The 12181-nt window shown below is 41.0% G+C and overlaps 1 protein-coding gene across 12 annotated transcripts in view; it reads right to left on the reverse strand.

Annotated features, from left to right (window-relative positions):
• Nucleotides 1-12181, reverse strand: part of sipa1l1 (signal-induced proliferation-associated 1 like 1) — a 375648-nt gene that overhangs the window by 40166 nt on the left and 323301 nt on the right. For 10 of the 12 annotated variants that reach the window (XM_078233434.1, XM_078233424.1, XM_078233432.1 and 7 more), the window contains 4 exons: nucleotides 11226-11347; nucleotides 7513-7976; nucleotides 4979-5209; nucleotides 3708-3746 (listed from right to left, as the gene is read on the reverse strand). In XM_078233434.1, coding sequence (XP_078089560.1) covers nucleotides 3708-3746; nucleotides 4979-5209; nucleotides 7513-7976; nucleotides 11226-11347 — 856 coding nt within the window. The remainder of the gene's footprint in view (nucleotides 1-3707; nucleotides 3747-4978; nucleotides 5210-7512; nucleotides 7977-11225; nucleotides 11348-12181) is intronic. The other 2 variants (XM_078233437.1, XM_078233435.1) reach the window with 1 other exon arrangement.

Below are 12181 nucleotides of genomic sequence, written 5' to 3' on the forward strand. Positions count from 1 at the left end.
GCTAAATTGCCCCTTAGTGTCAGGGTAAATATGTGGGGTTATGGGGATAGGGTCTGGGTGGGATCGTCAGTGCAGACTTGATGGGCCGAATAGACTCCTTCTGCACTGTAGATTCTATGGTTATCCAGAGGTTTTTTTATTTTTTCTTTTGTACCTGCCATTAAGTGATTTCTGATTTTTGAACCGACCACAAGTCTTTCTATATCACCTCCACAGTTCATGGATTCTTGCTGTCCTCCGGGTGCTCTGGTTTCTCCCACAGTCCAAAGATTTGTGGATTAGATTGATTGGCCATGCTAAATTGACCCTAGTTTCAGGGGATTAGCAGGGTAAATATGTGAGGTTATGGGGATAGGGTGGGATTGTTGTCGGTGCAGCCTCGATGGGCCGAATGGCCTCCTTCTGCACTGTAGGGTTTCTATGATTTCTATGAGAACACAAAGATGACAGAATTCTACCTTCTAGATAGATTCTAGCTTCCTTCTGTGCTAATGAATGGTCATTGGCCTGAAACATTAACTCTGTTTCTCTCCACAGCTGCTATCTGGTCTGCTGAACATTTTCAGCATGTTTTGCTTTTATACCCAAAAGGTTCACTATCCAAGAGATCCCTCCAAGGTTTCCTCTTTGCCACTTCCTCACCAATAACGAATACCGATGACTTACTAGTTTCATATAGCATGACTAGCAATCTTGATTTTCCTTCTCTGTGGAATGCCATCTATCATCTACTAGCCTGCACCTCCCACTAGGCATGCAAAGCACAGCAAGTGAGACACAATCTGGTATCTAACCACATAATGTGGGAACACAAGTCTTACAGCATATTCATAAATGGAGGTGACGCAGGTTTCCAATAAAATATATAAAAACCCAATCAGCTGTCAACGCCAAGTGCAAACCTTTACAAATGGATGAAATACCTGACCTGCATCCCTACAGACATTCAAATATTAAAGGGAGAAATGAATAAAGGTGAATGAATGGAGTGTATATTAAAATTTCCTTTTTAAAATAACACAAATGAACTGATCCCTTACTTGCTGGAGGAGGCCTTCTTTTCCTCTACTAAAAGACACAAACTATGCATGGAACTCATTTCAAAATTAAAGTGGTTAATTACCAACACACAAAATTCATACATACTTGCACACTGACAGCATACAGCAAGTTTGCATACCTGAATGTGTGCCTGCTATCACCACTTTCTACACAGTGATTTGATGGAACATGTTTCAGGCAGTGTTGCTAAATCTCTTTCTCACATTTTGAAAATACTTGGGCAAGCAAATGCCTGACAGTGCTGTGCATTGTGTAAATATCATGCTCATGTAATTAATAGGGCTGATATGTTGCAATCTTTGCTGATAGCAATGTTGCACTGAAGTTAAGAAAAATCAAGAAATAATGTTCCATCAATATAACACCTTTCTCTACCACTGTATCTTTATAGTCAATGAAGTGCTTTTCAACTGGATTCACTGGTTAATACAGGGAATGCGGCAGCCAATTTGCACACAGAAAACTCCTCAAATATCAATTTGGTAATAACTAGATGACCTGTTTTTGTGATGTTGATTGATGGATAAACACTTGCTCATAAATTAAGGATGACTTTCATGCCATTCACCATAATAAAGCCATGGGATCTTTTACGTCCACGAGTGTGCCTTGGTTTACTGTCTCATTTGAAAGACAGTACACCTCTGATAGTGCAGCATTCTCAGTACTTTACCAGAATGTTAAGGAGACAGAAGGTCGGAAAATTGCCAAATTTCTCCCTCAAAACATAATAATGTGTTTTCCAATTTTCACTGCTCCATTCCTGAAAGTGGTGACTGTTGCTAAAGTCAAAAAATTTCAATTAAAATATTAATAAAAACAATAATTAAGAGCTTAAATCTGATTTGCAAGTGTATAAGGTATTTAGATAATTGTATATAAATTAGGCTGACACACTAGTTACTAGAAGGGGGATTCCAACAGTAACCCGACATATGAAGGGTGTATTTGCTTTAAGATTATGTTTCACATTCCTCCACCGTGTTGCACAATAATGGTTAGAAGTATGCTGATAGTGTGGATTAGATATTTACACATCATGATAAGGAAGGCAAAAGCACCATTACCCAAGAGCAGCAAACTCAAGCCACAAATATACGTACAGCACTTGTATGAACAGTGAAGTTTGAATAATCTGTGTGCGCCGAGGCTTCCCATTCCCATCTCTTCTTTCTCACTCATGTTCAAGCCCGGCAGCATGATGTACGGCATGGCTGCAGGCTTGGGATTGGCTGTGGGCACTGTTACTAGATAGCATGCAGTTTCAGGAACGCACGTGATAACAGGGGCAACCATTTCTCTTGCTGCAATCAAGACGTCAAAAACTCTCAAGTTGGTGAAAGGTTGTGTGTTGCATAGAGCATTTTTATTGGAGACATTTGCTGAGCAAAATAAACCCACAGCTGTTTACAATGCCACACGATAAACCTATTGTGGAAACTTCAATTTATCTACTTGTAAAATTTCAGAAACAGTGGCCAAATAGAACTGCTTCCTTTTTACATCATCACTGGTCATAGATAATGCATTGACTCTTTCATTCTTTTGAAACTGATTGTGTCTATTAGCTTCAATAATTATGCATATCTCTGCATAACGCTCGTTCATTATGGATCATAAAACCCACCCCGTGATGTTAAGTGTTTGTCAGATTTGTAATGTTGCCAGGTGGATCCAGCTCCAACTTCTGTAACTTGGTCTTTACTGAGTTCCATCATATCCACACAATAGTGGGCCAATACTTTGGCAAGAACGCTATCCTCTACTGAAGCCAAAAGGAGTTGGATGATTGCAGAATGCTCTGATGCTCCATGATATAATAGTAAAAGTGACCAAACGCCCATTAATTAATATTGAAAAGACTGATTATAACATTCAGTTGCAGCAATGCTGTAGTGCTTTAAATATGACCAGGAGACCCAGGTTTGAACTCCAGTATCAATTGATAGACATGCATTGGAGAGCCAGTCAGCAGCTTTTGGAGGGAAGGCAGGTTGAGGCATGAGGAAATCATGGCTCATTTTGGGAACACTATTGAATTGACACTTGCCTAATCTGTTTGCTTCTGAATATTAAAACAAGCCCTTGTTTTTAAAATCAATTACCCATCACAGTAACTTCATTGCAGTGTTAATGTAAGCCTACTTGTGACACTAATAAATAAACTTTAAACATTATCACCAGCTCTTAAAAAGAGATATATTTTACCATGATATTTGTGGATGCATGGCTGCATCCATTGCAAGGGACACCATTAGGCATATAAAGAAAGATATGGAGATGGCACATGTGGTGTGTGTGTGTGTGTGTGAGTGAGAGAAAGAAACATGGCAATAAAAAAATGGCAGAATACTTTTGAGTTGAGTGTAGCTAGCTAGTTAGATGTTGATGGTTTCCAAGGCACCCTTATTTACACCAATTTTGAGTAGCTCCCAGCCGTCAAGTCAAATGCCTTCATGCCATTAACAATTCACACCATTAACAATTCACACCATAAAAGCCCATGCATCAAATTGGTTACAGTACAACCAACACATCAAGTATAATCACACAAATGTCTCAAAGACCAGCAAACACTTTCTGGCACCACAAAAACTTGCAAGAATTGAGAATATACAATCTCTTGAAAGAAAGCATTCAACTACCTGACATTCCACCAGAGGTAAAAGGTTGTAGGAAATTTCCTTTTTGAAGAAGAAAAAGCAAGAAAATAAAAAATCTGAATGCTAAGGAGATTCTTGAAACCAGCAATATTTATGTACTGTGATAAAACTGCAATCTAACTGGAAAGAGTGTTGCATTAAAAATAATAAAGGGTGGCAGATTCTGCCAGACCTCAACTGAAGTACAGCAATCCTGTCTACTCCTCATCCATCAGGGCAACTGTTAACATGAAAAGGCTGTCTCGAAGCTGTCTGGTATGTGGCAGTGCAACCTCCTAATATTGCCAAGAAAAACAACGCAGGTGCAGGCACCGCACAGAGCAGAAATTCTGTTAATCTGTATAAAAGGCAGCTTTGGACTTTGGGTTGGATTTCACTGTATCACTGTGACAACACAGAGGGAAACCTAAAGCAGAAAGAAAGTGCAAGGAGCAAGCATCTTTATCCTTAATTTTCACCCCGGTAGCATTCAAAAAAAAAAAGTGTGTGCCTGTCTACAGCAGGTACTCAATTGTCTACCTAATTTTACCTTGTTGCAAGAAAGCTTCCATCATGAATCCCTTCGGTTAAGGTAAACTAAACAAGATGCATCTCAAGACACTAGGACCGACAAAAAAACAAAGCACTACTTCAAGATTACCATGAAAAATATGCAAGACTGCAAAGGGGAAAATACACCAGCAAAGTCTTCATAGAAAGTGACCAACAATTGAAATAAACCGTGATTAAAAACACTAACCCTTTCTCTCGAAAGTTGGATCCTATGATTAGTTTCAAACTATTGGTGCAAAATACTTTTAAGTACACAATACACAGAGCTCCATTTTCAGGCATGCATGGTTGAAATTATACCACAAGATTTACTGAATCATAGGGCGGGATTTTACAGCCTTGCTTGGGCGAGACTGGAAATTCCCGCCCGAGGTCAACGGAGGTTTCTGTTGTCGGATCCTCGCCCACTCCAATTCTGGGTGGAGAGGTGATAGAGTTCCGGCCTTTAAGTTTGACCCTAACTGAATGTTCATATGCGCTCAGTTGAATCAACCATGCCCTTTGTCAATACCAGAATTTTTTTTTCAGGAGATTAGCAGAAGAGAGGTAGATGACATTACCTGCTCTAATGTGCTAGGGTAAGGATGGGGAGAGGGATTCCAATATCTGTTAGGTTTGTGCTTTATACAAAGTTTACACACTATGGGTTAAGAGAAAGAAATGAACACTTCAGGGAGTGAGCGGAAGACTTAGAACCTTACTTTCTTGTATCCACAAATCCAACAGAGTTAATGGTAGTCCCTTCTGGCTTTTTCCAGCCTATAAGGTATTTGCTGGTAGCTCCTTGACGGGGGTAAAACGTCCTGGGTCCAGATGCTGAGGAAGAGTGGAGTGAAGGCTGTGGCGAAGGAGTTGGACGCATCTCGTCATGAGGTGAACTCTTACTACGTGTGAAGACTACTGGACTTATGGAATGTCTTGAACTCAGAGTACTAGAGGGAAAATGAAATATCTTATTACAAAGAGTATGCAGGTTAAATCAATAAAGAACTTGCATTTCATTGCCAATGTTGTTGCACCAAACCAAAGGACTGAAATATCAACTTTAGACTATAATAATCTCGTTAAACAACAATTGATTTTATAAATTATGCAAAGTGAACTGCATTGCATAATTACTGATCATTTTCATCTTTGCTGGCTTGACATTACTATAGCACCTAAAAGATCTGCATGATGTGGAGATAAAAGTGGAAGGTTGTGGGAGAAAGCAGGGGAAATGTCTCTTCCATTTTCCCTACAGATTTGTTTGGATGGACAGGCAAAAGGTCAAACTTGTCATCTTCAAATGACCAATAATTCTTCCTAAAACAGTCTAGTTAAATACTGTAGGACCTGGGGAAGGATTCTATTTGCTCATCAGACCTTTAGATTTCTATTGGTGTAAAAAGAGCATGTTTTCTTTTGCAATATATAAAAATGACTGCACTACTAACAAGTCTTTCCAGAGAAAAATATATCACTTGGTCAAAGCAGTGACTAAGGAAGGTCGTAAAAAAAAAGAGATGGAGACGCAGAGGAGTGTAGAAACAGAATTCCAGAGTTTGTGGCTGAGGTGCCTGAAGGTATAGCACCTACGATGGGGTAGAGAAAGTGTGGGGACATTAAGGTGGGAACAGGATTCAGAAGAGGCCAGGATCAAAGGACTGGAAAGTTCTTGCAACATTTGGGTGGAGTAGATAGGAAGGGGCAGGTTATAAGGTGATATGAAATGATTAATTACATCTGAGGGGTTGGTTGGGGGAGGGAGGGGGGGGTGGAAGAAGGAGAATCATAAAGGCCAGCAAAGACAGGGATGATGGGTAAGTGGGACTTGGTGCAGGATATATAAATAACACTCTTTCTTGGAAAATCACTCTCACCAAAACTATCCTGAAGGTTATTAATCTAGCCACAGGGAATCATAAAGAAGGTTGATTTCTGGCAATGGTGCTAACTTTCTGATACTGGGGCTTAGGCACATGTAAAAAATCCCTTTTCAAGTTCGAATTCTGGAAACGCATTCAAGTCACACTGACATACTCAAAGCAACATGTTTCCACAGAATAGATAACCATTATAATGTAAATGATATACACATACAGCTGAATGTCACCAAAAACATTTGTGAAAAACACCCGGCATTGTGTGCTCAGAACATCCTGACATCAAGATGCATGCTCAATGTATTCTGCAGTATTATAACTGACATTCCAGCATCATGATCTTAAACCCACTACCATCTGGCCACCAGAACAGGATATCAGATACTGTAGAATGCTAACAGTCAAAGGGAAGCAGCTTCTATTTTATTTCAAAGTTTTCAAATACTGCTCTCTTGGTAGCCTATGTAGTTCTTGCAACGGTTTAATGGATTACATGGTGCAGGCAAAGAGCTACACAGGTCAGAAAAGCCACGCTTCCCTATTGGCCCCATCATGAGCTCGTTGCTCTCTGGCAGACTGTAATGAGGTGAGACAATTATCTATCGCATTCCTAGGCTAAGGTTGGAGACCGTTTTAAAAAGTTATCCCACGATTGGTGCCCCTGATTGATATCCTCGACAGCTGATAGATATGCTGTGTATAGATGTTCAAGTGCAACAGTTCATAAAGCATTTTGCCAAGTGCAAATTTGTGTCTAAATATATACAGGTGCAATCCTGTGCTTGCAAAAAGCATGGGTTACAGATGGGGCTACAAAGCTGTATGTTTCGACTCAGCAGACTCGCTGCTGGAACTGCAGGTTTACATCAATAAATTATCTGACAGTGTTCCAACTCAGCTGTAACACACTATGTCACAGTGTGCAATGTGTGGCCATTTCCCACATGCTTAGCTACTGACCTCAGTAGTGCCTTTGTGTGGAAGTGCCAAGCAAAGGTCAGGCCATTCCCAAAAGGGAGTGGTGCAGGGAAAATTACAGGGAGTCAACTGGCAACACTGGTGCAACTCCCAGCCTGGAAACAGATTTTCCATTCTCACTGTGCTATTACTCCCAGTCATTCAAGGGGGCAAGTCAGCAGCACTCACCTTAGGTTCTTCTCTCAGCTCATGTCCAGAAAGCAGACTCTGCTTCATTTGTTCAGTTTACAATGGGCTGGGTTGGGCAAGGTGCCCGAATCCAAGTTGGTTAAGGAGCTACTGCTGAGGCTATACACACTGCTTTCTCATGCTGGATCAGACATTGAGTTGGACAAAAAGGAAAATCAGAGGAAACCCATAGTTATTAAGAGGTAAATAAAACAATGTATTACCTGGACTGGGAGGAGGTATCACTGAGGCTATATGCACTGCTTTCTCGAACTGGCAGATTTGATGTACTGTGCACCAATCCTCCATAAGATTTGCACTCTGTGCTCAGTGCTGGTGACTGTGCTCCCCTCCTCTCGTAACTGTTAGTTGCCCGATCTCCTAATCGGCTGCAATGCATGCTCCCGTCGCTGGAGCCAGGCCAAGCTGCCTTCTCTTTTAGTGGTGCAGACCTCAAAGAATTTGTTGGACAAACCGAGGTGCCCGAAGACAACATGGTGTTATGACATGGTCCATAAGAGGTTGTGTCAATGCCACTGTCGGCTGATGTGCCCTGAATATAGTTGTATCCGTTTAGTTCAGACTCCATGCGCTCCCCTGTCTCATACCACTTCTCGTCACTGTGAGCACTTGAAGCATTGCTGGAAAGTGTGTTGCTGCTCGAGTGACTGGAATACTGTGCGTCAGTCTAAGAGAGGAGGGGGTAAAGAAACGTAAATATATGGGGTTTATGTCCCAGATGATTTGAGCTAGTAATTAATAAAACCTACAGATCAAAATATTCACCATCTAAAATTGCTTACCGCAAAACTCTCATAAGAAACTCATACGTTGTGAACTGTTAATTGGTTATTGCAATCTTGTTGTAAACAAATATTCTAAATTATTAACCTGCTTAGACACAACATCATGATGCCCCTGTCCTATCATAGTGGCATTGTTGAAAACAACTTCAGTGACAACTGCTGTAAAGATGGGTTAGGTGGGCACTGGGGGAGTGTTGATATTTCCTAAAAAGTGGTGTTCCTGGAGCTATCTGCAAGAAGAAACACCAGTGCAGCAAATATAAACCTTCCTTTCTGCTAGTATCAGATGCCAAGTATATGGCTGAAGATTGGGAAGGTTTGTTGCTAGATATGAAAAGTTAGTTTAGTTTTTAAGTGTAGCAATTTGTTTTGTAATGTCAAACTGCACCACATCTCCTGTTCAATGAGCGATAAAGTGCATCAAGTGAGCACGCACCATGGCTATAACTCAACTTCATCATTGTAATCAACTTCTCTCCAAAGCAAATGGACATCTCTTGCCCAGTGTAGAGGAGCTGTTAGAACAGGGTCTGCACAGGGCAAAATTCAGATAACTAGCAACTTAAAAAATCTCAGTATCTAGAGAAACAGATATAATTCACACAGCACAGGCTGTCCCTGGAAACCATCAACAAAATTGATCAGAGGATGTGCTTTAGATGTTGATGGCAAGCACTTCAATGACTTAAATAGTACATTAATACGTTCAGAAAATCTTTTGGCAATGGAAAAACTACACTTCCCATTCAGATTACATTCGTAAGTAAACCTGCTTACACAGCGAATGGTAATGGAATGCATTGCTTATGAGGATGGCGCAAGTGGAAACAATGGTTTCAAAAGGAATTTAGGGAAATAAAGTTTCAGGGCTATGAGAATACAGCAGGGGTAATGCGACTGACTGGACTGCTCTAGAGACCTGGCATGGGCTGAATGGTCTCTTTCCATGTTGCAATCACTCTATGACTATGTTTCTTGAGATCTGGCATGGGGGAATCGCCGATGCCTCAGTGAATCTGTAGTGCATAGTATCTGATCCACACAAACCATGGTGACTGACTAATTGATCAGACTCCATAAAAAAGTGTCGATATAGCTCAGAACTTTCCGGCTGCTAGTGCAACCCAGCTGCGGGTTTCCCAGCAGTGGGGGGAGTGCATTCAACAGGAATGCCCACTGACAACATCAAGACCAGAAGATCCCGCTGCCAGCCAATGGCAGGTCACTTCTTGCTGCCACGAAACACTATGGCTCGTAGTGGCCATGTGCCATGTACTGATTACATTCTTCACATTAAACACAGAGCCTTAATGTGACCTTCTTGGACCATGTGGACAGCACATGGCTGAGACTACACAACTGCTAACTGGTTTATTTCAGTAGCACAAGAAAGTGAGTTTAAACAATGGTTCCCACAGAAATATCTTAATGACTGACTCAGCAGTATTACATGGCCATGTGAAAACATCAGTTTTTCATAAACTGCCACAGGTCAATGGAGCCCGACTAAAGAAAGCTAATGAGGCATGCACTCCATTGCTTTTGTTTGACATTTAGGCATGGAAATGTGAGCTACCCGGGGTCTCCATGTATTTTGTGGGGGAGCTGGAGAAGGGGAAAGTGAGAAAGGGAAGGGATTATAACAGGAAATAATCAAAAAATATTTAATTTTGAAATTTTTAATCCCTTGAAAACTTCTCCCCACCAAAAGCAAGACATTTTTCATTTTAGTATCTGAAGATGATGTTTCATCATTTTGTATATTTCTTCAGTTTTTTTGTCTTGGGACTCCGATTATTATGTTCACAGAAATTCAATATAACGGTTTATAAATGGGTACATCTTGAAAGATCCTCTGGCATTCCCAGCAAATATCCTTTACTTCTCTAAGGGTACACAACTTCAATTGCCTGAGTTCTGTCTTTCATAGCTAATCACTACACATTGGCCATCTGGAGAGTTTTCCCTTGACCATCTTTCCTGCCTGCCTCTGCTCTTCTGAAAGAAAAACTATCTTCATCACTGTGGGTTCAGTGTCTCATTCAACTGTATCCATCTCAAAAAATCCCCACAGTGCAGGAGGCCGTCACTGGCCCAGCGAGTCTGCACCGACCACAATCCCACCCAGGCCCCATTACCGTAACGCCACATATTTACCCTGTTAATCCCCTGACACTAGGGTCAATTTAGCATGGCCAATCAACCTAACCTGCACATCTTTGGACTGTGGAAAGAATGCGGAGCACCCAGAGGAACCCACACAGACACAGGGAGAATGTGCAAACTCCACACACACAGTGACCCGAGGCCAGAATTGAACCCGGGTCTCTGACGCTGTGAGGTAGCAGTGCTAACCACGGTGCTACCGTGCCACTGACACTAGTTAGGCCATTAGAGATTTCAAGGTGATTTGTTCTATTAGGCGTAGGCATACAAAAGCAGTCTTTATAGAAATGAAGGCTGTTTCTGTGGCACTGTGCCATGTCCTTCTCAGCATCCTCCTTCCCCCATTATGCCATGCTAATAGCTGTAGCAGAATCTAAGCTGAGGTTTTTGGCTCCCAGAGTTCTTAAATTGGAAATGAATGATGCCAAAGACTAGGATTAAAAACACATCACCAGATCTTTACTCTTTTTGAACACCTTATTTTATAACTTGTGCAGTAACCAAGGTTTAGATTGAACAAAAATGTCACAGAAACAGTCTTCATTTTCTACAAAGACTGCTTTTGACTGCCTACACCTAACAGAACAAATCACCTTGAAACCTCTAATGGCCTAACTATGTTAGGGGTTGTGGGTTTTAACAGAAAGAAAAGACCAGATTTGCACACTTAGATTCAAACAAACACATTACAGGTTTTATTGGGAAAGATGTACTCTGCACAAATACCAAAACTGAGTGTAAAACAGCAGCTTGAGCACACACCCCAATGACATGGCCACCAAATCGTGTGATCAGCTCTCAAGATTTTCAGTAATTCTCTAATCTGCAACTTATGACAGATAATGATAGAATGCGTCAAGCACTCAAGGCTTTGTTCTGGCTATCAAGACCACTAACAGGAAGGAAGAAATCACTATGTTGGAGCAGAAGAAGAACAATTGTGCAACAGATTTTAATTTATTTACCTGTCCATGTTTGTTGGGAGAGACGTGGCCTACTACGACGTCCTGTCTTACCAGCCTCCCGTTGGGGCTATCTCTAAGTGCAGATGTCACCTTCGATACGGATGGGATGTGCCAGGTTGGCTCTGAAAACATAATTTCGATACTTTTTAATCAAACCGAGGAGGATTTCTTGCATTATTTCTAAACAGGCCAGACATTAATTTGAGGGTTTCAACTGACTTCACATTGGCTTAAAATGGAATCCAGAAGAGCTATAATGTCTACTTTGAAATTTATACAGTTCATTTTAAATTCAACTTGGAAACTGATTACATCTGTGGCCCCACAACAACTGAAATTGCAATTTCAGATGCTGTAATTAATGGAATCTTTTGAAAATGCAGCAGCTTTGTGTTGTAAATCCCAGGACAGGAAAATAGCTCAAACTCTCTTCACATAAAATTATAACAAAAGGAATTCTTCAACCTCATCATGCCTATTGTTCTAAGAAAATACACAAAGAATAATTTGCAATAGAAATGATTGGAAATTTTACCACAACAATAGCAATGTGTTGGGGTGCCACTATACCCATGAGATTGCAAGATAAAATGTGAGTACTTAATGAATGTGTATTTTTGTTCAGAAGATGGAGAAATAACAGGCATCAGACACACTTCAGAAAGAACATTCAAACCCTTGCCCATTCCCTGTCAAATCTATTTAAAATGATAATTCTTGTCTTTGGGACTGATGGTGAGATCTACACCAAAATCTTACTGCCGTTTACACCGACAGGATCTTGCAGTCTTGCCAACGGCACACCCTCGCCATGGGTTTCCCAGCAGTGGGGGGTGCATTGAGAAACTCAATTGACAACCGTAAGACCATAGGATCATGCCATCTGCAAGCAGCGCACCGCCTCCCACTGCCGTAAAACACACTATGAAGGGGGGAGAAAATCCTGCCCATTGTTC

The sequence above is a fragment of the Mustelus asterias genome, chromosome 18 (genome assembly GCF_964213995.1).
Source record: "Mustelus asterias chromosome 18, sMusAst1.hap1.1, whole genome shotgun sequence".
In the NCBI taxonomy this organism is placed as follows: Eukaryota; Metazoa; Chordata; class Chondrichthyes; order Carcharhiniformes; family Triakidae; genus Mustelus; species Mustelus asterias.